Genomic DNA, 24,807 nt, shown 5'->3' with positions numbered 1-24,807 from the left:
CGTAACAACATATCTCTGGCGGAGCTTTTCCCCCGATGCACCGAGCGCCACTTCCGGTTTAGAGTGTAGTGTAACTCGTATTGAGGCGTTGCAATATCAGACCGGGTCCAGCTGGCTCCCGGAGGCTTCCTGGATGAATTATGAATGCCAATAGCGAATAAAAGAAATAACGATCATAACAACGAGTTTACTCGTTGTTGGCACTCAACGCATGGCGGCCAATAACGAGTGTACTCGTTATTGGCAATTAATGTGTTAATGAACATCTTCATTTTCCACATTAATGTAAATGTGCCAGATTTGAGTTAATTAGCTAGTTTCCTGTAGTCCTTGCCTACCATGCATGTCTTTATGGTGTGGGAGGAAACCCGGAGTACCCAGAGGAAACCCACGCAAACACAGAAAGGCCCCCTGCTGGGGTTCGAACCCAGGACCTTCTTGCTAACCACTGTGCCACCGTGCCGACCCATTTAATACTTATTTTAACAAAGATTCCACTTACAGCTCCCAACTGTGATTAATCACATATTAAACTGTTCAAAATGTACATTTAAAGGGATATCTTTCAAATGTTTAATACTATCACCAACATGGGAGTGGACAGACATGCTTGTTTTATGCAAATGTATGTTTACTAAATAAAATTAATAACCAAAATGACAAATATTGTCCAGAAAAACAAAGAAGAAGTGGAGCAATCTTCCATTTACTTAGGTATGTATTTTTAGGCACATTTTCAGAAAATATGGCTAGGGCTTAACCCTTTCACTGCCACACTACAGAAGGTTAACCCTTTACTATCACACTACCGACGGTTACCGTAAAGGGTTAACCTTCTGTAGTGTGGCAGTGAAAGGGTTAACCTGCTGTTGTGTGGCAGTGAAAGGGTTAACCTTCTGTGTATTGTCGCAGTGAAAGGGTTAACCATTTGGTAGTGCGGCAGGGAAAGGGTTAAGAGGTTAAACAGCGCTCTCTAAGGAGAGAGTAGTTCCCTTTTGTTCATGCGAATAGTGCCACCGTGTGGTGAAACGAGTCAAGTGAAATTAACCCCACCCGAATCTCTAACCTTTAGCTCACTGCTGCCCCATAGATTTGACCCCCTCCCCCCTCTCTCTCTCTCTGCTCTCTCTCTCTGCTCTCTCTGTCTCTCTCTCTCTGCTCTCTCTCTGCTCTCTCTCTGTCTCTCTCTCTTCCCCTCCCCCCTCTCTCTTTCTCCCCCCCTCTCTCTCTCTCTCTGCTCTCTCTCTGTCTCTCTCTGCTCTCTCTCTCTGTCTCTCTCTCTTTCTCCCCCCCCCCTCTCTCTCTTTCTCTCCCCCCCCCGGTGCAGAGAGGCCCTTGCGGTCCTCAGTGGTCAGCCGCCCTGCCCCCATGCCCAGACGCGGCAGCAGCAGCAGCCTGAGGAGGAGGAAGAGAGCAGGGAGACGAGGCTCCCTGGAGAGACACGCTCTGGAGAGACGAGGCTCCCTGGAGAGACACGCTCTGGAGAGACGAGGCTCCCTGGAGAGACACGCTCTGGAGAGACGAGGCTCCCTGGAGAGACTCAACGGAGAGATCAGCCCCAGCACCTCGGGTAGGGGATCACCTCTCCTCAACTCAGTCTGTCTCTCGGAGGGAGGGAGGGAGGGAGGCAGGCAGGCAGGAGGGCCTAGAGAGGTAAAGAGGCCGGCCAGTAACCGAAACGTCGCCGGTTCAAGCCCCGCCATTGACGGGAAGGTGTATTCCAGCTGTGAGCTGGTGACTGAAGGATGGCTGGTGTTACGGTGCCCACCATCCTGCCTAAGTGCCCTTGAGCAAGAGACTGTGCGCCAAAACTGCTCCAGGGGCGCTCTCTGATGAAAAGTGTCTGGGGGACTGTGAAAAGACACATTTCAATTGCCTTGTGCACATTGACAACAAAGTAATCTTCTTCTCTCTCTCTCTCTCTCTCTCTCTCTCTCTCTCTCTCTCTCTCTCTCTCTCTCTCTCTCTCTCTCTCTCTCTCTCTCGATTTATTTAAATACTATTATGTCAGTTTTTTCCCTTCATAGCATTCTGACATGGCTGATGTTAGAAAGTATTTAGATTGTGATGTACCAATTGATGATTGTGGAAATCTAAGCGTGTTGATCTGTAAAATTGAGAATGGATATTAATGGAAATGAATGAAGATGAATGTCTTGAATCTATTTAAAAAAAATATATATAATAGCATTAGCAAATACTACTAGTAATTCAAAAATATTTGAATTACGTGAATTTCAAAATGTAATTGAATTGAATCAAACTGGTCAAAAATGTACAATCTCGACAACTTTACCTAAAGAGAATTTAAATTCTCCCTGAGGGAAGTGACAGTTGTGATTGGAGGATCAGGGAAAAGAGGGCGGAGCTGGAGATGGGTCCACTGGTCACGCCTGGTCATCGTTACTTCCCTCCTTTGTCCAGATGGAGGGGGCGGCTCCGGACCCGGGCGTGCGGAGCAGGAGGCGTGTCTGTGCGGAGGCCCCCACAGCTGGCTGGTGCCGGCCATGCTGTCCCCCCCAGAGTCGCTGCTCATGTCCTGCATTCGCAAAGGGAGCTTCATGGAGGCTCACCAGGTGAGGGGAGTTAAACGTCTGTTGTTCTTTAACTCATTAACTGCCACGCTGTTTTCCCATCTTTAATATCTGGCGCCAGCGTTTCAGACCGTTTTAACGATGTTTGTAGACCCATCGTATATATTCCATATTATTAGCTATGGAGACACACTATGGCTCATTTGAAATGCTTATATCTATACTCCCAACAGGGAACAAACCGTTTGTTTCTACAAACATCCATTGTTGCGCAACCCCAGCCTAAATAGTGGCCATTTCCCCAAAATGCATGCACATTTTCTAAGAAGCGAGAGATCGCGTCTTTTGTGAATCATGCGTCTGTCTTGGCCCGGCGGTGAGATTTTGAGTTGCACAAGACCCCGCCATGTATTTGTAATCCATAAACATACCTCGTCCATGTTGTGCGCCAGCGAATTTGCAAGGAGGAGGCTGGGAAGAGCGGCCCTATGAGGAGCCAGAGCTAGCCTCAGTCGCTCGCCAGCTCTGCGGCCCCGCCTCTGATTTCGATCCCTCGCCGCGTACGAGGCCTCTTTGTCCGGGGAGACGATGTAAACAGTGTGCCCGGAGGTCTGACGATGTCGTTCGGTCCATTGAAAAATATGGAAATATACAAGTAATCCGACATGTGAACCAATGTCCAGTAGCTCTTGTCTTGTACAAAGGGTCAGCGTGAATATACTGGGCGAATAGACTGAACATGAGTAATGCAAATAATAGATCTGCTGCTGTCCCCTTGCTAAAAAATGTACTCAAAAGGTAGGCGAGACTGCCACCTGATCGTCATCACAGTTTTACAAAATCTATACAGAAGGTCAAGGGGACTGTCTAGTATCATAAAAAAATAAAACATAAAAAGGGTACACTCGCATGGGCGCCAAAAACGAGTATACTTGTTTTTGGCAGTCAATGGCACAGTGGTACCATTACACAATGGTAAGTGTTATTTCTTTGTTAAAATAAGTGTTAAATAGCTCTACATTCTGACAGTCATCACTGATATAGAGTGTCTGGTCAGTAACATAGGTCTTCCAGTCCCTCCTCTCTGCAGTAAACACAAAATACATTTCCTGGTATCCCATTCCCACTTTATCCAATCAGGAGAGAGAACCCTAGATATATATATATACGGTATATATATATATTTTTTTATACTTATTTCAAGAAATCTTGCCAAACCAGATTTGCTGTCGGATTATTTTACTTGTTTCAAGCGCATATTTGTTTTTATTACTTATTTTTGCAGTGTGGAGTTCTCTCTCCAACACAACGTTCTCTCTTTAACATGTATACGTTAAAATGTATTCATACTACAGAGCTCTAATTATATATAGGGGGGAAAAGAGACTTCTAGGGAAGAGAAGGAGAGTTGTCGTTACACTTTTAGATTGCACTGTATTGAACGTTTGATTAGATTTTCTTAAGAATTGTAAATTCTCATTAACAGCCCTGTGGCCCGTTTTGGTTCTGAGCGTAAAGTCCAGACGATGCTTCCGTCTCTCCCCCCCCCCAGGTGTCCCTGGTGTTCGGCCTGGAGGCGTCCGCATGCTGCGGGGAGCTGGTGTTCATGGAGCGCTACAAGGAGGTGCTGGTGGAGCTGGGTCGGGTGGAGCAGAAGATCGAGACACAGTCCATGTCTTCGTCCTCGTCGTCCTCTGAGGGGCTGGGCTCCGCAGGGCCGGGCTCAGGGAGGACCAGGCTGGGCAGTGGCCTCTCCACCCTGCAGGCCATCGGGAGCGCTGCTGCTGCTGGTACGAAACGCTATGGCTACGAAATGGATGGGTCATCATGAAAATGTAGTTCAGTTTCGTTAAGCAAATTTACTTCTGGGCTCCCTTTTCATAAAATGTTTTAAAACCCAGGCTCTATTCAAACATTGTCTTGCATGGTGCCGACTAGTACAGGCCATAATTTCACCGATTGCTTCAGCAGTGAGAAACTTAGCACTGTGCTGCATCCTCTCACCAGACACCAACGGGGCACATGTTTTTTAGCCTTCAAAAACCATGATACACGTTCTTTTTCCAAAAATAGGAATGCACATCATTGAAACGTATTTTTAATTTGTTTTATTTTGTATCTACCTTTTCTCCTTATTTTCAATTTTTCTCCCATCCCAATTTCGTGTTTCCAATTCTCCCCTCCCCTGTCTTGAACGTTGCCAGACGTAGACGGCCGCCCCCTACCGTTGAAACTTATTATAATGTTTGATACAATGTAGGGTTTGCAACCTCACACATGGCTGTGGAATAAACACACTTTGCGCATCAAGTGTTTCCAATAGACCTGTTTCTTGTTTATAAATATATCCTTGTCGAGCCAATCAGCAATACCAACTGAGTCACGTGACTAAGTCTCCTCGGACCTGCGCGAGCTGCTGCGCCAAATGAAGTACAACGCTCTATGGAGAAACCATGACACTCCCCTGACAAAAAAGTAGTTTCAAACGAAAACGGCTGGATGCCAAAATCAGCATGGCTGTGAGTGTGAGTCTTTCACCTTTTACACGTCTAGCTTGGGCATGGATTGATTGTTTAGATCGCTAGCATGGCTAACAAATGCAAATATATTGTAGTCCGCCCCGTTGTTCTGACCAGGATTGCGTTCCTTTTTGCCGCCTTGATGCGCGCGCACACTGAGTCTGACGTGGACGAGAAACGCATCTATAGATCTAGAGCGCTGCCTAAAGAGGGTATCTGCCGTATCGGTCACACTCCTACACAGAGCTGTCTCTACGCCTGTACCTCACGGCCGGCTAAACACCTCTGCCCAAGAGAGACTAAATCTGTCTGTAATGTATATATAACTATGAATTGGGTGCATACAGAGCATCACTAGTAATAACCAAAAATGAAGCTTGTCTGCACATTTACGAGTTGTGCAGTGATGTTGTTATCAGAAAAGTCAAACTGGGGCGGCTAGGTGGTGTAGTGGGCACGGCGCTCACCATCAACGCTGGAGACGCTGGGTTCGAGTCCAGCTCTCGGCGTTGCCATCAGCTTGGCTGGTCGTTCATACTAACACAATTGGCAGTGTTAGGGGTGGGAAAGCTGATGGGTGGGTCCTGGGCGTTGTGGACAGCGACCCCTACAGTTCGGTCGGGGCGCCTGCACAGCGAGGGTAGGATCTGGAGGGAGGTAGTGTGACCTTCCACACGTTACACTCTCCCGGTGAGAATCTGCGCTGCCAGGCTGGCTGCCGGCTGGCTGCACATGCGTCGGAGGAAAGCATGTGACAGTCTCCGGCCTCCCGGACCAACAGTAGGGGGGAGTGCGCAACAACCAGGAAGGGGGTTGGGAATTGGCATAATGACTAACAGTGTGATGGGAGAAAAATCAGAAAAAAGCAGGGGGGAAAAAGATAAAAAAAACAGACTATCTTTTCTGTGTAAAGAGACAGAAGACGGATAGTTCTGGCTGTAGAACTCAAGAACTATTTGGAACGTCTGACCACTAAGTGTGTTGACTCTTAACCACCAAAACCCGCACATACCGTGTGACGTATATCATGCCCGTTAGGCACATTGTGTGTACTGTTTTTTTTTTGTATCCACTTTTTCTCCCCATTTTCTATTTTTCTCCCATCCCAATTTCGTATTTCCAATTCTCCCCTCCCCTGTCTTGAACGTTGCTAGACTATACCTCCCACTGGTCGGTTGTAGTGAGGATAGAAGCCTTGCATTACGTGTCCCCTCCGGTACACGAGGAGGCAGCCTGTCGCATCTTTTCACCTGAACAGCGCGATCTCTCAGTGGCGAGGAGTAACTCGTGGGAGGCTCACGCTGCCCCCGGCACTTCCTGTTTCCGGCGTCACCCAACCGACCTGTAGGAGTCGCTGTCCACAACGTCCAATCCCCACCCACCGGCTTTCCCACCCTCTAACACTGCCAATTGTGTTAGTATGACGGCCGGCCAGCCGGTAGCAATGCCGAGAGCTGGGCTCGATACCAGCATATCCTGCGTTAGTGGCGAGCGCCTTGCCCACTGCGCCACTCAGCCGCCCCTTACTGTTTATTTTTCTCAAACTTTTATATTCATAGTTAGTTATATTTTTTAAACAGTTTATTTGTCCTCATATTTTTATATTCAGATAATTTTTCATTGCCTATATTTATGTCTTCCTTATATTTTCTTCTTATATGACCCCCAGGATTTGCCCAAGGGGATCAATAAAGAAATATCTTATCTTATAGGGTTGCACGACACACGGATACTAAGTAGGGGTGTAACGGTACACAAAAACCACGGTTAGGTACGTACCTCGGTTTTGAAGTCACGGTTCGGTACGGTTTTCGGTACAGTGGGGGGAAGTTTGGCTTTCCATGTTCCACTCAGGGGTGATGTAGTGTGCAGTAACCAATTGTACTTGTAGGGCTGTCGATGAATATTCTATATTGAAATTAATAATTAATAATAAAAAATAAAAAAATTATTATATTAGATTGTGAAAAAAAACAGCCCCCGGTGGGCGGTTGTTAGTGGTTAACATACCGTTGTATTCGTTCGGTACGGTTCGGTACGGATGCGCGTACCTTTACACCCCTACTAGAAAGGTATCTCGATAGTCCCGTTAAAAATGGTCCAATACTCATTTTATTTTATTAGTATGGATACTTTTAGAATATCCTGGAGCTGCTCATAGCGGAGTCGGGGCAGAGTTAAGTTTTGCTTTCCAAACGTGAGGAATGGGAGGGGCTGAGCCCAAATCTCTCTCTCACACTCACTCTCACACACACTTTTCCTGATGTTTTAGCCGTGGTATCGTTTTAGAACCGGTATCGTGATACTTAGGCCGGCATCAGTATCAAAGCCTTATCTTAAATGTATGCTTTGAGTCGTGATTGTCATAGATATAACTGGTATGGATTGTTTCTCACTCCTCCTCTTGGTTTTGGGGGCCACCAGTGGCTCGGGGAGGTAGAGCAGTCGTCTGGTAATCCGGAGGTTCCCGGTTAGATTCCCGGGCGGCGTGTCGAAGTGTCCTTGAGCAAGACACTTAACCCCCCCCCAATTGCTCCCGATGAGCAGGTCGGCACCGTGCACGGTCGCCTCCGCCGTCGGTGAGGTGTGAATGTGAGGAACAAAGTTGTAAAGCTCCTTTGGATAAAAGCTGTTCTATATAAACGCACCCCGTTTCCCCTGGTCTCCCCTGCAGGCATGGCCTTCTACTCCATCTCGGACGTGGGGGACATGCTCCTCAGCAGCCCGGGCCGCCCCGTCCCCTCCCTGGAGGACGGCTACTGGCTGAGCTTCGGCGTGGACGACCCCTCCGTGGCCTCCCTGCTGGAGGAGCTGAGCCCGGCGGCCATGGCGGCCTTCGACCTGGCCTGCTGCCACTGCCAGCTGTGGAAGACCTCCCGTCAGCTGCTGGACACGGCCGAGCGCCGGCTCCACGGCAGCCTGGAGACCCGAGGTGGGGCTGGGCTCAAATGTGAAGCACCATTTTTCTCTCTTAACCCTTTCACTGCCACACGACAGAAGGTTAACCCCCGCCGTCGGTTGTGTGATAGTAAAGGGTTAACCCTTCTGTCGTGGGGCGGTGAAAGGGTTAACCGGCTGTCACGTGGCAGTGAAAGGGTTAACCCTCTGTGTATTGTCGCCGTGAAAGGGTTAACCGTTTTGGTAGCGCGGCGGTGAAAGGGTTTTAAGAATTGAGATCACGATTCTCTCACACGATTCTTATTTTTTCAATAAAGTCATTTATTGCACTCTTTCTTAAACGGACAACATAACATATCAAAGTGCTTGACTTAAACTTAAACATAACATATAAGAAAGTGCTTGACTTAAACTTAAACATAACATATAAGAAAGTGCTTGACTTAAACTTAAACATAACGTATATGAAAGTGCTTGACTTAAACTTAAGTCTCTTGTAACATACCAAATAACTCGAGTCAGAATCGTCATCATTTAAAAAAGTTAAGTAAAAAAAAATACCTTTTTTTTTAATAAAAAAAAAACGTCATCATTTAGAAATGAGATTGCATAGGTCTATGAATCGCGATTTTATTTTGATTAATCGCCCAGCCCTAGCGGCCGGCAGTGGCTGTTGTGAGGACGAGGAGGAGGAGGAAGACGAGAGGGAGTTTCTCCAGAGATGATATTGGTTTTCTTTATCCTAGATGGGAAGGGAGTGGAGCACTATGGGGGGGGAAATATCCTCCTCTTTACTGACCACTAAAACATGGTGATGATAATGCAGAGAATTGTGGAATCCTCCCGCTCAATGTTCTGCCGTCGACTAAAAACACACTTCTTCAATCAATATCTGAAATTATATATATAATATTAATATATATATATATTACATTTACATTTACATTTGGTCATTTAGCTGACTCTTTTATCCAAAGCGACTTATAAGTTCTGTACGACAAGGATGTATCTAGGATCCTTTTCACATAGCACTCCACTCCTACTTCCTATCTGGGATCCTTTTCACATAGCACTCCACTCCTCCTTCCTATCTGGGATCCTTTTCACATAGCACTCCACTCCTTCCTATCTGGGATCCTTTTCACATAGCACTCCACTCCTACTTCCTATCTGGGATCCTTTTCACATAGCACGCAAGTACTAAAAGTATTATTTAATGACCAAGTGTATTGATTTGGCATTACAGCTGCTTTATCCATAGTCAACTTGGATCGCCACACCACATACGCCAAACTGAGACCAATGAGAATCTCTGGCCAAAGCCTGCTCTCCCCCCCCCCCCCCCCCCCCCCCACCACTTACCAAGCGGAAACCAAAAGATACAACTCAAACTCACAACAGGGTTGCCATAACTACCAAAAATACTGGAAACAAAAGACCAGACTCTGTAGGGTTACCATACCATACAGAAGCTCTGTCCACTCCTCCAGGGTGACGAGGCAGCCTTCCCCCCACCTCCCTTCCGGAGTGCAGGGTCCCAGGCTGCCTGGCGGTGGCGTAGCTGAGCTTCGGGCCGTGTCACAGGGGCTGCTTAGAGGTGTGGGCGGCTGCTGACTTCAGCTGTTGGGAGGGGGTGGGGGGAGGGTAGCTTGACAGGTGGACTGCGGTGGTGACACTGTAGGGGCAGCTACAGTCGCTGTTGTTGACCCTGCCACACGTGACCCGGGTGGCCTTTCTAAAGGCTCGCCGACACAGGGACGCGTGTGTCGACAGCAGACCGGTTCGTTGATGGTGCTAGCCAGAGCAGATGGAACCCTGTCGTGACAGAAGCTGTCCTCAGAGTGGGGGCGTGGGGAGGGCAGATTTAACCTGTGCATTAACCCTTTCACTACCACACTTGAAAGGGTTAACCCTTTGACGTGTGGTTGTGAAAGTGTTAACCTTCTGTATTGTCGCAGTGAAAGGCTTAACCCTTTGGTAGTGTGGTAGTGAAAGGGTTAAAAGTGTTTTTTTGTTAACATTAGATTACATTCTATTTATTGTCATCATACAGCACAAGTACAGTACAACGAAAATAAGTTTGGCATCCAACCAGAGTGCAGATGTAACAGTAAAGTGCAACAGCAACATACAGTGTACAGGTGATTAAACTGGGTACAAATATACAAATTAGTCAGTGTATGCTAAAATAATCTCTCTAGTCTACACTCTCTACACGACAACCATCACTGATATAGAGTGTCTGGTCAGTAACGTGGGTCTCTCAGTCCCTCCGCTCTGCAGTGAACACAAAATACATGTTCTGGAATCCCGTTCCCACTTCATCCAATCAGGAGAGGGAACTCTCACCAAAAATGGTCTGACAAGAATAAGAAATAGAACTAGTTTTAAGCAAGATTTCTTCAAATAAGTAAAAATATCTAGGGTTCTCTCTCCCGATTGGATAAAGTGGGAAGAGGCTACCAGAACATTTATTTTCTGTTTACTGCAGAGCAGAGGGACTGAGAGACCCATGTTACTGACCAAACACTCTGTATCAGTCATGGCTGTTTACTGCAGAGCGGAGGGACTGAGAGACCCATGTTACTGATCAAACACTCTGTATCAGTGATGGCTGTTTACTGCAGAGCAGAGGGACTGAGAGACCCATGTTACTGACCAAACACTCTGTATCAGTGATGGCTGTTTACTGCAGAGCAGAGGGACTGAGAGACCCATGTTACTGACCAAACACTCTGTATCAGTGATGGCTGTTTACTGCAGAGCAGAGGGACTGAGAGACCCATGTTACTGACCAAACACTCTGTATCAGTGATGGCTGTTTACTGCAGAGTGGAGGGACTGAGAGACCCATGTTACTGACCAAACACTCTGTATCAGTCATGGCTGTTTACTGCAGAGCGGAGGGACTGAGAGACCCATGTTACTGGCCAAACACTCTGTATCAGTGATGGCTGTTTACTGCAGAGCGGAGGGACTGAGAGACCCATGTTACTGGCCAAACACTCTGTATCAGTGATGGCTGTGTGTTTACTGCAGAGCGGAGGGACTGAGAGACCCATGTTACTGATCAACCACTCTGTATCAGTGATGGTTGTCAGAATGTAGAGCTATTTAACATGTTATCTTAACAAAGAATATCACTTACAGCACCTTTTTTAAACAATGTGCAGCAGGTGCGCAGCCACCCCTGCTCCCATGTCTACATAGCCTGACCAGGACAGGTGTGGCTGCTCCAACCAGCCACCCCCACACCACATATAGTTTCTGCTCAAGTCTGCCATTCTAATGTACGCCGTGAACGACTCTTTACACAAAGCTTTATTTAGGCACCAGGTGTCGACTGCAAAATAAACACTAATACAGTATGTCTGCTAACGCTATATATATGGCCAAGCATCTGCTAATGCTGTATTCACATACATTTTGACATAGGTGTTTGAAAGAGACGTGTCGGCTTTCACCCTACAAATATAATATCTATTATAATATAACATCTGCCCTATAATATCTATTGTTTTTGTTTGCCATGGTGAAATTGCCACTGTCACCATTGCATTAATCTTTGCAATAGTTGAGTTGACTCATAATCCTTAAGGTAAAACACTAGTAGAGCATTTATAATGCCAGAATTCATTTGAACAAAAGCCTAATGGAAGGGCGGCCACGTGGTGCAGTGGGCAAGGCGATCACCACGAATACTCCACATTGCTTTCAGTTTAGCCGGTCGTCCGTACTAATACACATTGGCAGTATTAGGGGGTGGGAAACTGATAGGTGGGGATCGGGCGTTGTGGACAGCGACTCCTACAGGTCGGTTGGTGCGCCTGCGCAGTAGAATCAGGAAGCGACGGGGGCGCCGCCCCTCCAAAGCGCAGACCCCTGACGCTGAAAGATTGCGCCGCGTAGGTGGAAAGATGCGACTGCTGTCACCTCGAGTATCGGAGGGGACTCGTGCTATGTATGACTTAGTCCACATTGCAGCCGGCTTGTGGGAGGCAAGAAACAGCGTTCGAGACAGGGGAGGGTTGAATTGGATGAGACGAAATTGGGATGGGAGAAAAATAGAAAATGGGAGAGAAAGTGGATCAAAAAAACAAAAGCCTAATGGAGAGAGAGAGAGAATATATGGAGCACGTTGCCCAACTCTACATAGAAGCCTGCGTCTGGCAAATCTCACATAATCTGTTAATAATAATAATATCATATTTATATAGCGCTTTTCCGAATGCTCAAAGACACTTTACAAAACAAACAATACAATACAATAACGTTTTAGTAGAGAGAAAAAAAAAATATATATATAGGTGAGAGAGGAAGGAGTTCATGGGTTGGGAAGGGCGTTCCAGAGTGTGGGGGCAGCTGCAGCGAAGGCCCTGTCGCCCCAGGTCTGGAGCTTAGTTCTGATGGGTTGACATTGTCAGTGTTTTCGTTGACCCCCCAGTCTCCTCTTCCCCAGGTCTGAGGGTGGACACCAAGGTGCCGCGCGCTGGAGGCATCTGTGGGTTCCCCATGATCCTGCAACAGATCAGCAAGATCCTCAACCATTCAGCCAGTAACAAGGGTCCTGTCAAGACGGGTAAAAAAAGAAACCATTACACAAACTCTTTCACAGGCTAATTGATCTATATTTAGTTTTAGTTTTAGTTCATAAAAAAATATATATATATTTCATTCAGTGTCAAGGATAACATGATGGTAAATGGCTGCATTTATATAGTGCTTTTATCCAAAGCGCTTTACAATTTGTTCCTCACATTTGACCCATTCACTCAGAGCCTCCGCTGTTCACATGGATTTCCTATTTGACGAATGATAAACATCTACGTCATGTGCCGAAGAGTTAAACTAGAAAGAAGGGTACTATCTAGTATGATATCTAGCGTTCCGCTCTTCTCGTCGGCAGACCCCGGCGGGGAGGAGCACGTGGCGGCCGCGCCCTTCGGCTGCTGCGTCCAGGAGGTGCTGCTGAGCTGCCAGCCCACGCTGAGGGAGGAGAGCATCGCCGCCCGGCTCAGTCTGGAGCATCGGCTGGAGCTCACGCTCAACACGCTGGCCTCCGCCACGGACACCGCAGGTCAGTAGCCGCCGGGAAACACACACACAGTGCACGGCGAGATACGGTAGAGCGGCACAGTGGTCAGCACTGCTGCCTGCCTCACAGCAAGAAGGTCCTGGGTTCGAACCCCAGCAGGGGGCCTTTCTGTGTGGAGTTTGCATGTTCTCCCCGTGTTCGCATGGGTTTCCTCTGGGTACTCTGGTTTCCTCCCACACCATAAAGACATGCATGGTAGGCAGGGACTACAGATGGAAACTATCTCATTAGCTAAAATCTGGCACATTTTATATTGATGTGGAAACTGAAGATGTGCATTAACCCATTCTCCGCCATTGACGGATTAAGACGTCATTCCTCGCCATGCTTAATCTGCCAATGACGGATTACGCCGTCATCGAGATCAATATTTCAAATTTTCGTCATGGTATTCACATTTCACCCACGGAGTCATGACTGGTGCTGTAGATCTCCACTCAACTCTCCAGCGCTTCAATACCGCCACCTGGTGGCTGATCGGCGAGTTGCCAAACCGGAAGTGGGGCCGGAAGTGCTTGGTGTCACCCCTATTCCGTCCGCCACTCGCTATCGCTCGCGGGACTCCATCTGGACACACTGGATAATCGATCCGTTGCCATAACTCGATAAACAACATTATTTGGACGTATATAGTATTATACAACCTGGAAATGGAGCGCATAGATCAACATCCCATAATAGCGATCTTTTTGCTCCAGTATCATCCCCCATCGCTACGAGGAAGCTGCGGTGAGTTTCAGCGTTTTTGATTATTATTATCCAAACAAACGGCTATGATCTATATATCACCCATACGACATGAATCATTTAACGTCGGTCATTGCATTATAAACGACCCCCCCCCCCCCCCCCCTCCGGTCACCAGCAGATGATGAGTCATGACGTTTAGGACCTTGTACAATTGAAAATGTTAATCTGACGTCAATCGCTATCGAACTGCATTTGATGATCTAATATATGCATAAATGGCTATAACTCACGTTTTATGAAATACTGCAGAAAACAATAAAAACATATTCATACTCTAGACCGTATTTTTGTGTGAATGAAAAAGTATAACGTTCCCACATCCTGAACAATAGATAATTGATGTTGAATGGGCCATAGTAATGTCAATTTAGCAATACAATTTAAAAAGTTATAGCCCTGCAAAGTAGGTGAACATCTCCATAGACAAATAGAGCTGGCAGAGGATGGTATAATGCCTGGCTAAGAATGGGTTAATGTGCACTGTCCCCGGGTACAAAATAAATAAACAAACTTAAACCGGCACGTTGCAGAAGAGATGACGTGTGTTTAATTCATTTTTTATGTAGTTCCTAGTTTTATAATATTATTATTAAAACGTTTGGTAGCTGTAATGAAACGGCGAGGCAAACCTGAATACCGGTAAGTTAATATGATAAGAGACCTTTGAGAGCGGCTGAAGATAGTATTGCTGACTATTATCCGTGTATTATTTACATTGTCTGTGTGTTTAGTTAACGTTATCACCACCTGTAATAGAGACGGTGTTCTGCTGGCCATCTATTCGTGTGTGATCAACATTATCTCTGTTTAGTTAATGTTATCACCACCTGTAATAGAGACTGTTCTGCTCGACATCTATTGATTTTTTATTTTAAATCTTTATTTCGAACATGTAAATAAATACAAACAATATAAAATCAAAACAAATCATTGATCTCAAGAAATATATATATATTTTTAATAAATAAACAAAAGCAAAACATAACTCAATTTACATGTTCGAAAAGGAGTGGAAAGAAGTATACACTTATTTAATCCTACCCCTTTTCCACTACTCAAAGGAGTGTACTAATTCAAAACCTTACAAAACAAATATATATATATACATGCAAAACGAAAAACAAAAACTATATGTAAAATGAAATGAAATAACATGAAAGAAATTAAATAAAAGTGTAAACACCTATTAGTGTGTGATCAACATTATCTCTGTTTAGTTTATGTTGTCACCACCTGTGATAGAGACGGTGTTCTCAGGGCTCTACAGTGCGACCAAATTGCTCGCATATGCCCCTAAAATGCGAACCGTAAAAATCAATTACGCGCACGCTGTGCGAATACAGATTATAGCCTCTCTCGTCTTTTTTTTCCTCCGCTGCGAGATCGTTAAAAAACTACAAGTCCCACATTGCACTCAAGCCAACGGTCCAATCACAGTAGAGTGAAGTGACTGGTTTCATGGGAAATAAAGCAAATGACCAAGATTCGGAAGCTCTCGTTTTGCTTGTTTACTTCCTGAAACTCCGCGATCAGGGCTCTCGTTTTCCGAGACACCAACTTATTATAGTCTCTCTCTTACCAATAGCAATAGATTTTAGAACACCTAGATTTATCGATAGCAATAGTAATATAACGTTAATGCAACAAAACGAATGCCTTGCTTTGTTAATCATAACGTTGATGCAGTAGCGTATGTCGGTGTGTTGGCTGTAACGGACATGACAATAACATAACGTGTACACATTAAAATTGCGATAATCTATTCTAACATTTTCAAATCGATGCAGTTGAATTTCCCCCTTAGGATCGATGCATTGTTACACCCCTACACCAAAGTCACTGGCCCACTGTGTATCTGTGTGTATAATAACTTGGCTAGCGTTATCAACAGCAGAGGTGGGCAATGGGTCCAGCTGCAGCGCCAGAGTGCAAGCGATGTGATGTAATTGGCAGACTCGACTGTCAATCAATGGTCTACCTGACACGCAAACTCAAACAATGTTTCTGTACTGGAGGTGTGATTGATTGATTGATTGATTGATTGATTGATTGATTGAAAACTTTATTAACAGATTGCAGAATGGGTACAATACAGTACAGCTCAATACACACAATTGTTAAGGGGATGCAGACCAGAGAAAGACTTTCGTCTTGTTTACATCAGGGTCCCCCATTTTCAATTAATCAGGAAAGTGTACAGTATTTCAATAGGCAACCCTGAAAGGATTATTTTTCTAGAAGAGCAACACAGCCAAAACATAAACATTGTATGCATAAAAGGGGCTAAAGTTAAGTGACTGAACCTTTTGTAGCAGTAGTTTGATTTGATAGTTTATTTGATAGGGACAGCACATGTTAATGAACATCAAGTGCAAAATACAAAATGTAAACATGCAGGGTTGTAGCAAGAGCTAATTTACACACATGCACGCACAGTACAAATATACATTTATTTAATAAAAAATAAACTCTGTTACTTGAAATATTTTCACTGTGCTCCTAAATATTTTTGGGTGCTCCTAAATTTCTTTGTGTGCTCCTAAATTTTTTCATTTAGGAGCACCTGTGCCCCTAGTGAAAAAGGTTAGCGTAGAGCCCTGGTTCTGCTGGCCAGCTACTAGTGTGTGATCAACATTATCTCTGTTTAGTTTATGTTGTCACCACCTGTGATAGAGACGGTGTTCTGCTGGCCAGCTACTAGTGTGTGATCAACATTATCTCTGTGTTTTACCATGTTGTTATAACAGAGGGCCAAACGGGCAGCGGTCTCCTGGCGGCGCTGGTGGAGCAGGCCGGCCTGAAGCAGTCGGAGCTCGACTCCCACCCCGTCAGGTCCAACATGAAGCAGCTGCTGCGCTTCCTGGACCAGCTGTACCCCTTCGAGCCGGACGGAAGCCCTGCGAGGCCCGACTACACGCGCAGCTTCCTGGACTACGTCAACACGCTGGCGTCGGTGCTCGTGCGCTGCCTGGGCCCGGAGGGTGAATGAATGAATGAATGAATGAAAACTTTATTTAACAGATTGCAGAATGGGTACAATACAGTACGGCTCAATACACACAATTGTTAAGGGGATGCAGAGCAGAGAAAGACGTTTGTCTTGTTTACATCAGGGTCCCCCGTTTTGAATTCATAATGACATTTATGACATACACAACATACATGACATCATGACATTTATGGCATAGGGACATACATGACATACAGGTATTTAGTACTGTTACATTTGTGACATATACGATATGCAAATATACAGTTACCCAGAGATCCTAACAGAAAATATATACATATGATGGGGAGGAGACTGTCTATTAGGAGGGGGTGGGGGGGGGGGGGGGGCACACGCTTAGCCAAGTTAGAGAGTTCAGAGGGAAAGAGAGGAGACCGGGGCCGTTTATCGGGGGATGTCCTCGACTAAGGAAATTCCTAGTCTACTAATAGTCCTAGAGGAGTTTGTCGATTAATCTGTAAAATTGTGTTTCTCGCATGCCACAGAAACACAGACGGACGGACCCCACGGCAGCAACTATCCGTCCTCTCTTCTCTTTCTAGATTCCCTGTGTTATATTGAGTGACGCTGACTAGGGGTGTAACGATATCGACACAGAATAGACATTTCTAAAAAGATTTACGTTCAATCGAAATGTAAAACCTAATCGGCGAGTCTCTCGTTCTCTTCTCTAGCGCTCTCTCTGTGTTTAACTGGTGGGGTGGCGTGGCTACTGCAATCAGCATCATATTTAAGGCTCATTTTCATCCTTTACATCTTTTGAAATAAATGTGTCATTTTCCCGAGCCAAACCAAGCTCTGTAGTATATGTACATAAATAACAATAGAAAAGGAAGCATATACTGTACATCTCAAGGCGGTACAAAAGGGAGAGAACAGCACAGCACCATAATAAATAATGTAACAACAATGTGACTGTACTAGAATATGATAGTGTTTGTAGACGACATCATCATATTCACCAACATCACCACAGTCCTCGGTACAGCCACCATCAAGATCAGATTATCATCGTCATCAACAACGGTGACAGTCGATGACAATGCAGCAGGTATAAAGACTTCCTGAATCTCTCTGAAGAGCAGGTTGGCTTAACGAGCCTGTCACTAAAAAGAGCTCTTCAGCTCGTTAAAAACATTGTATGCGGTGCGGCTGGGTACCGTAGAGACTCTGGGATTGAATCCAGCTGTCAGCGGTACCTCCCGGCTTGGTCAGTCATCCCTACTAACACAATTTGCAGTGTTAGCGGGTGGGAAGCCGGTAGGGTTTGTGTGTCCTGGTCGTTGTAAACTGCGACTCCTACTCGTCGGTCGGGGCGCCTGTTCAGCAGGGAGGGGATCTGGGGGAAATAGTGTGAACCTCTGCACGTGTTACGTTCCCCCAGTGAAACTCCTCGCTGTCAGGTAAAAAAAAAAAGCAGCTGGCAACTCCACGTGTATCGGAGGAGGCATGTGGTAGTTCTACACCCTCCCCAGGCCGACAGTGGGGCAATGCGCGCAACAACCAGGAAGGGAATTGACATAACGACTAAATTGGGATGGCTGAAAAATACAGAAAGCCCAAAAATAAATAGAATAAATATAAATAAATTAAACTCTCTTGAGCTTCCTACCCATTCTCTGCTCCGTGAGTCAGGGAGTTGAGCCAACAGTAGATTCCCCCCCCCCCCCCCCCCCCTTCCTGATCAGTTTATTGATTGTTGATCTTGTTTCTGTCCTCTGAGCTTAAACCGCACCGCACCCCCCAACAGACAACGGCATAAAATAGGACACTTGCTAAAATGCTTTGATAAAACACTTGCAGGAGTGACCTGCTGACGTCAAAACACCGGAGCTTTCTGAGGAAAAACAGCCTCGATTGATTGGTTCCTTGTAATTAGAGCTCTGTAGTGTGAATACATTTGAAAGGAACACGCCGACATTATGGGAAATGCGCTTACCGTCAGACAAGAAGAAGAAGAAGAAGAAGTCAAGAAGTCCTCTCTGTGCGTTCAGTAGAAAGCTATTAATTAGCACAAATTAATGGAAGTGGATACGGACCACTACTAGCCTACAGTAGCTGTTTGGCCAAAAACACCTCTCCCGGAGGTTTAAGCTAGGCTAGTGGTCCGTATCCGCTTCCATTCGTTCGTGCTGTGCTAGGCTAGGTAAGCACATTTCTCATAATGTTGGCGTGTTCCTTTACCACTTAAAATAATACAAAATCAAATCGTGACCGTATATAATTTGAAAGATTGTATCGTTACATCCCTAATACTGACTACTACAAAACTCTCTACCTGGTTCTTCTGCTGCTCTCAGACCAGGCCAGTAAGGTGAAGCTCCACTCTCTACCTGGTTCTAACACCTCTCTTGCTGCTCTCAGACCAGGCCAGTAAGGTGAAGCCCCACTCTCTACCTGGTTATTCTAACACCTCTCTTGCTGCGCTCAGACCAGGCCAGTAAGGTGAAGCTCTACTCTCTACCTGGTTCTAACACCTCTCTTGCTGCTCTCAGACCAGGCCAGTAAGGTGAAGCTGGGGAACCCGCTGCTGGTGCTGCTTCAGGCCCCGTCTCGGCTCCTGTCCCACCTGCTGTTTGAGAGACACGTGTCACCTGACAGGTAGGCACACCGGCCTCCCCGCACATGTTGAGGTGTCAGGTAATGGATTCGGTTAACCTGATCCGCCGGACGGTCTGCCAACACGGAACCATCTGGGAAGTTGTCCTTTTGAAACTGTTTGGAATGGGCCAGCACTATAGACCCGTTTGCTGTTTACAAACATACCATGTTCGAGCCAATCGGCAATACCAACCCGAGTCACGTGACTAAGTTGCCCACTACCTGCGCAAAAGAAAAAGTACAACGGGGCTCTATGGAGAAACCATGACACTAAAAGTGACTAAAAGTAGTTTAAAATGAAAACGGCTGGATGTCATTTGGCCAAATCAGCATGGCTGTGAGTGTGAGTCTTTCACCTTTTTAAATTTCTTTTATTCTTTTTTTATTTAGCCTTTATTTAACCATGTGTGTCCCATTGAGATCCAGGATCTCTTTTACAAGGGAGACCAGGGCCCTATTCCCCGTACCTGGTTCAACTAAGTCGATCAGGAGTCCCATTATCCAGATTCAATTAACCTGATGTTTGAATCCGGGATTTTCCTGTTCCTCGAAGGTGGATTCAGTCTCGTTCATTTGAACCAGACTTGAGACCTGGGATAATTGCGCGTGCCCGCCTCAGCTGAAAAGACAGCAAGTGTCGATAGCAGAAATCCTGATCTTCTAACGGCATTGATTGATTGATTGATTTAAAACGTTATTAACAGATTGCAGAATGGGCGTGCCTGCTGGCAGTATAGGCTTATGGAATGAATAATCAAATGAGATCTTGCTAGCGAAAATAATTAGTTCAGCTCTTTCAGAATAACGATAAAAACAAGCCCAAATAGTATATCTAATTGATACGAATTATATCATGAGGATATCTGTATGTGCTTGGGTATTATGTACTATATAAATACATGGTTTTCAAAGAGAGGCTTGGAGGGAGGCTTGCAGTTACACTATTAATCAGGTTTTAATCTGTTTCGGACCTAATCCATACATGCATTGAATTGATTACCATTTGGTTTATACCAGTGACACCTCATGTTCATCATCAGATAACAGTGCTTGAAAAGATAAATGCATTTTCTCAAATTCATTCATCAAAAACGTCAAAGGCTCATTCAATTTATCAAGTCACGTCACGTCATCAAATCCATCAAACAGCGCATCTCCTCATATATTTTAATCCCAGTTACAATATCACAATAACGTGTGACACTGTCACAGTGATACAATTAAATACTCCACAGATTCAGATTCCTCATAATTCATATCCACAATCCGCGCATAGACTCTTCAGCTTGAATGAAACGTATCCGGGTGCTCCGTTAAGCAAATACACAGCGAGGAATATTAAACTAATCAGAGCCAAACACCCGATAGGTTTCATTCATTAAAAATATCCCAGTGGGATTCACATTTGCAATGATCCGTTTAGTCCGTTATTAAAATAACTGTGTCGCGACTCGCGAGCGCCGTATCCGTATAAATATGACGTGCATTATATAGGACAAAGTAAATTCATAGGCTGAATATGATTTATTATCAGCGTTACTGCAGATGCAGACCTATTATTTTACATTTCAAACGAAGCACAAAAACATAATTCAGAATGGCATAATGGGATCTACTCTAGACTGTGAGAAATATTTCAGGAAGGGAGCTGGGATTTCTTTGCGGGGGTGTGGCCATAGTTCATCCAGCTAACTGAACTTAACCCTGCTCTCGACCAGGCTCAAACTTTTTGATCTGTTGTCATAGTGATTTAGACAATCGAGCGTCGGGGAATGGAAAGGTCTGGCTTAAGTCAGGCTATGCTGGATATTATCCGGCTAACTCAGTTAGCCAGGTACGGGGAACGAGGCCCTGGCCAAGAATAGCAGCAACACAATGTTTCAAAATAAACACACAGACATTACACATAAAAGTAACGTTACAAAATGCTTTCTTTCCCATTTCTGTTCGGACTGTGGGAACAGCAAAGTGCAGAAAATCCTTCGAACGGAGATTGTAATTTCCACCATTCAAATTTAAAAGTGACGATAAATAAATCGGAACCATACCAAGAATGGCCTTGTAAATCAAAACATACCAATGACTGAGCCGACGTGCACATATAGCTTTGGCATGGATTGATTGATTGTTTAGATCGCTAGCATGGCTAACAAATGCGAATATATTGTAGTCTGCCCTGTTGTTCTGACCAGGATTACGCTCCTTTTGCCCCACGTGCAAATGCATGTGCACACCGAGTCTGACGTGAACAGCGGACACTGGTCTATACCACGGCCGTAGCCGCCAGGACGCGTCAACATTTTAGGCAACCAACTTGCGTGGAGCATTTCTCTGATTGGCCACGACGCCCATGTGACCGCGGCAGCGCGAGACAGCGGCAGTGCGGAAATGGGCTGCATTCTATTGCCATGCTCTGCGACAAACTCTAACCTTAACCAACTCCGAAAGAATGCCTAAACTTAACCCTAACCTTAACCAACTCCGAAAGGATGCCTAAACTTAACCCTAACCTTAACCAACTCCGAAACAATGCCTAAACTTAACCCTAACCTTAACCAACTCCGAAACAATGCCTAAACTTAACCGGCGAAAGAAATATTGCCATGCTCTAAGACAAACTCTAACCTTAACCAACTCCGAAACAATGCCTAAACTTAACCCTAACCTTAACCAACTCCGAAACAATGCCAAAAAAAATTGAAGTGATTCGAACTTGTCACCAACGCACCGCAGGTTCTACAGCAAGGCGGCGAACGAGTTGAGCTAACCGTCGATGTTAAAAGAGGGGGGATTACGGCTGCATAATGCCGCGGCAGAGCTCCGCGGGGGCGTGGCTAGGCGCAAGTTGGTTGCCTAAAGTAATGAAGCCGCCAGGACAGTTCTTCAAGGGACACCGTTTGGTCCCAACCACGTTGGTTCAGGCACAACTCTATACATACGTGTGATTAGCACTACACTCGGTAGTACTAATTTATGTATTTCATACCCAGTTTAATCACCTGTACGTTGTACATTGCTGTTGCACTTTACTGTTACATTTGCACTCTGGTTGCATGCCAAACTTCTTTTCATGCTACTACTGTACTTGTGCTGTATGATGACAATAAATCTGAATCTAATCTAAAACATAACTAAAGGTGCAGGATAATAAAATACTACAAGGAAGAACATCCCAGGTCCATTTAGACACGACGTGAACGACGGTCTGTTACTTCAGGACTCTCTCTCTCTCTCCCTCCCCCCCTCTCTCTCTCTCTCCTCTCTCTCGCTCTCTCCCTCCCCCTCTCTCTCCCCCTCTCTCCCTCTCTCTCTCCCCCCCCCCCCCCCCTCTCTCTCTGCAGGGTGTTGTCCCTGCTGCAGCAGGAGGGTCTGCGTCTGAGCGTGCAGCAGGTGATCGTGCAGCGCTGCTGTGACTCCCTGCCCGTGTGGACCTCCCGTCCCGGGGGTGAAGAAGGGGCCGGGCTGGGGGGCGAGGAAGAGGACGGAGTGTTCGCCGTGGCCAGCATGGCCTCCCTGCTCCGGCAGCACGTCCAGGAACACCTGCCGACCCTGGACCTCGACGAGCCCCCGTCCGACTCCCCCGGCTCGGAGTCGGAAGCCTCGGGGGAGGAGGAGCTGTCCACCACGCCTCCCACCAACCTCTCCTGTCCGCCCTCCCTCTCGTCCTCCTGCTCCGCCCCGCCTTCCTCCTTCCTCCTCACGTCGTCGGCCCTGTCCTTCTTAAAGTCCCGCTCCCCTCTCCTGGCCACGCTGGCCTGTCTGAGCGCCTGCAGAGGGGAGGTGTCGCGGACGCAGCAGTCCGGCTGGCCGGGCTTCTTCCGCAGCGGCGGGCGCAAAGAGGCGGCGGCTCTGGACGGGGAGCAGATCTCCCGCGAGGGAGACGGCCTGCTGAGAGGCTTCCCCATCCTCCGGGCCCACCTGCGCGCCATGGCCGAGCCCGTGCTGGGGTCCCCGGAGAGCAGCGCCGGTCCCGAGGAGGGCCGCGGGGGTCTAGGGGCCGCTCTCTGCGGGAAACCCCTGGTCGCCCTGCTGCTCTGCGGGCCTCAGGGACACCCGGGCGCCCAGGCGGTGGCGGCGGAGGCCTTCCAGCAGGCCCTGGCCTCCGGGGACCTGGGCAGAGCCCTGAGTCTGCTGGAGCTGTACGGACAGGGCGGCGGCCAGGAGAGGGCGCTGAGGGACCGGCTGCTGGCCTGCGCCGCTCTGGAAGGTGAGCGTCTCGCCGCCGGGTAAACAACATGTTTTCAACACGGAGGTGTTCGTGGAAGAGTTCATGGAGTTCATGGAACTGTTTTGATGATACTTCGCTCACATACTTGGGTCTAAAGTAGGAAATAATATTATATTATAATATATATGGTGATGTGCTGTGTGACACGATGCTTATTTTTTGGTGCAGAAAACCCCTGAGGTTTTCCTCCTTTCCTCCTCACTGCAGGTGCATGGAGCTGAATTAGACCCTCAAACTGTTTACCTCGCTGACCCGAATTTGACACTGACGGCACACGATGCTGCAAACATTATATCAAATATCAATATATCAAATAGCAACTCGTGATAAGCGTGTGAAAATCATTCTGCCCCCGGTGATGTATGATGAAATCATGACATGAAACATATTTATAGCTTTCAAGGCCTGGTCAAAACACAACTCTTATCATGTTACTACATATACCATATCATGAACTATCTCCCTCTCTCATAGCTTTCACTGTCTACAACTGCGCTACACTGTAATCATAATAATCACAACTACCTACCTCATACTATAGTCTACCCATATAACTCTGTCTGATAGCAAGTACAATAGTATATACATTTATGTATATACATTTATATATTTATATTGACTGCATATATATATCCATATCTGTCTGAATATACCTGCATATAATCCTTCTATATACCTACTAATACACCTTATTTATTTATTACCATATATATCTACCTATCCACATCTGTCTGTACATACGTGCACATAATCCTTTTACATACGTGTCTGTAAATACTTTATCGGTACATATCCCTTACCTACTCTTACTAGTTACCCTGCTGGCCAGTATGACTTACTACCATAGTGTCTTTATACCTGTATCACTGTACATATTAATATTACAACTCTGTACATAGGGCTGGGCGATAAAACGATAACGATAACTATCGCGATAAATTATTTCCTCGAAATAAACATGAAACGTGGTCGCAAAGTTTCGATATATCGATTTTCCAAGCTTGGATATGAGCACACGCACTAACAACCAATCAGTGAAGGAGATGGCCGACAGCGGAAGGAGACGTAGAGCTCAAGTAGCAAACGAGGCTGGCTAGGATAATTAGCTTGCACGGCGCTATTTTACAGTTTACCTGCCGAGTTGGTGTGTGTTTTGAATTCTGAGGGTAACT

The 24,807-nt window shown here is 46.1% G+C and overlaps 1 protein-coding gene across 1 annotated transcript in view; it reads left to right on the top strand.

Annotated features, from left to right (window-relative positions):
• Positions 1-24,807, top strand: part of zfyve26 (zinc finger, FYVE domain containing 26) — a gene marked incomplete at its 5' end in the record, with an annotated part of 92,656 nt that overhangs the window by 14,483 nt on the left and 53,366 nt on the right. Inside the window, 9 exons of the mRNA XM_084310655.1 lie at positions 1,328-1,570; positions 2,425-2,576; positions 4,087-4,324; positions 7,728-7,985; positions 12,411-12,530; positions 12,858-13,028; positions 16,544-16,777; positions 19,302-19,407; positions 22,749-23,614. Coding sequence (XP_084166781.1) covers positions 1,328-1,570; positions 2,425-2,576; positions 4,087-4,324; positions 7,728-7,985; positions 12,411-12,530; positions 12,858-13,028; positions 16,544-16,777; positions 19,302-19,407; positions 22,749-23,614 — 2,388 coding nt within the window. The remainder of the gene's footprint in view (positions 1-1,327; positions 1,571-2,424; positions 2,577-4,086; positions 4,325-7,727; positions 7,986-12,410; positions 12,531-12,857; positions 13,029-16,543; positions 16,778-19,301; positions 19,408-22,748; positions 23,615-24,807) is intronic.

The sequence above is a fragment of the Notolepis coatsorum genome, assembly GCF_963971535.1.
Source record: "Notolepis coatsorum genome assembly, chromosome: 3".
Lineage (NCBI taxonomy): Eukaryota > Metazoa > Chordata > Actinopteri > Aulopiformes > Paralepididae > Notolepis > Notolepis coatsorum.
The sequence above is the reverse complement of the archived record's forward strand: the minus strand, read 5'-3'. Positions and strand labels throughout refer to the sequence as shown.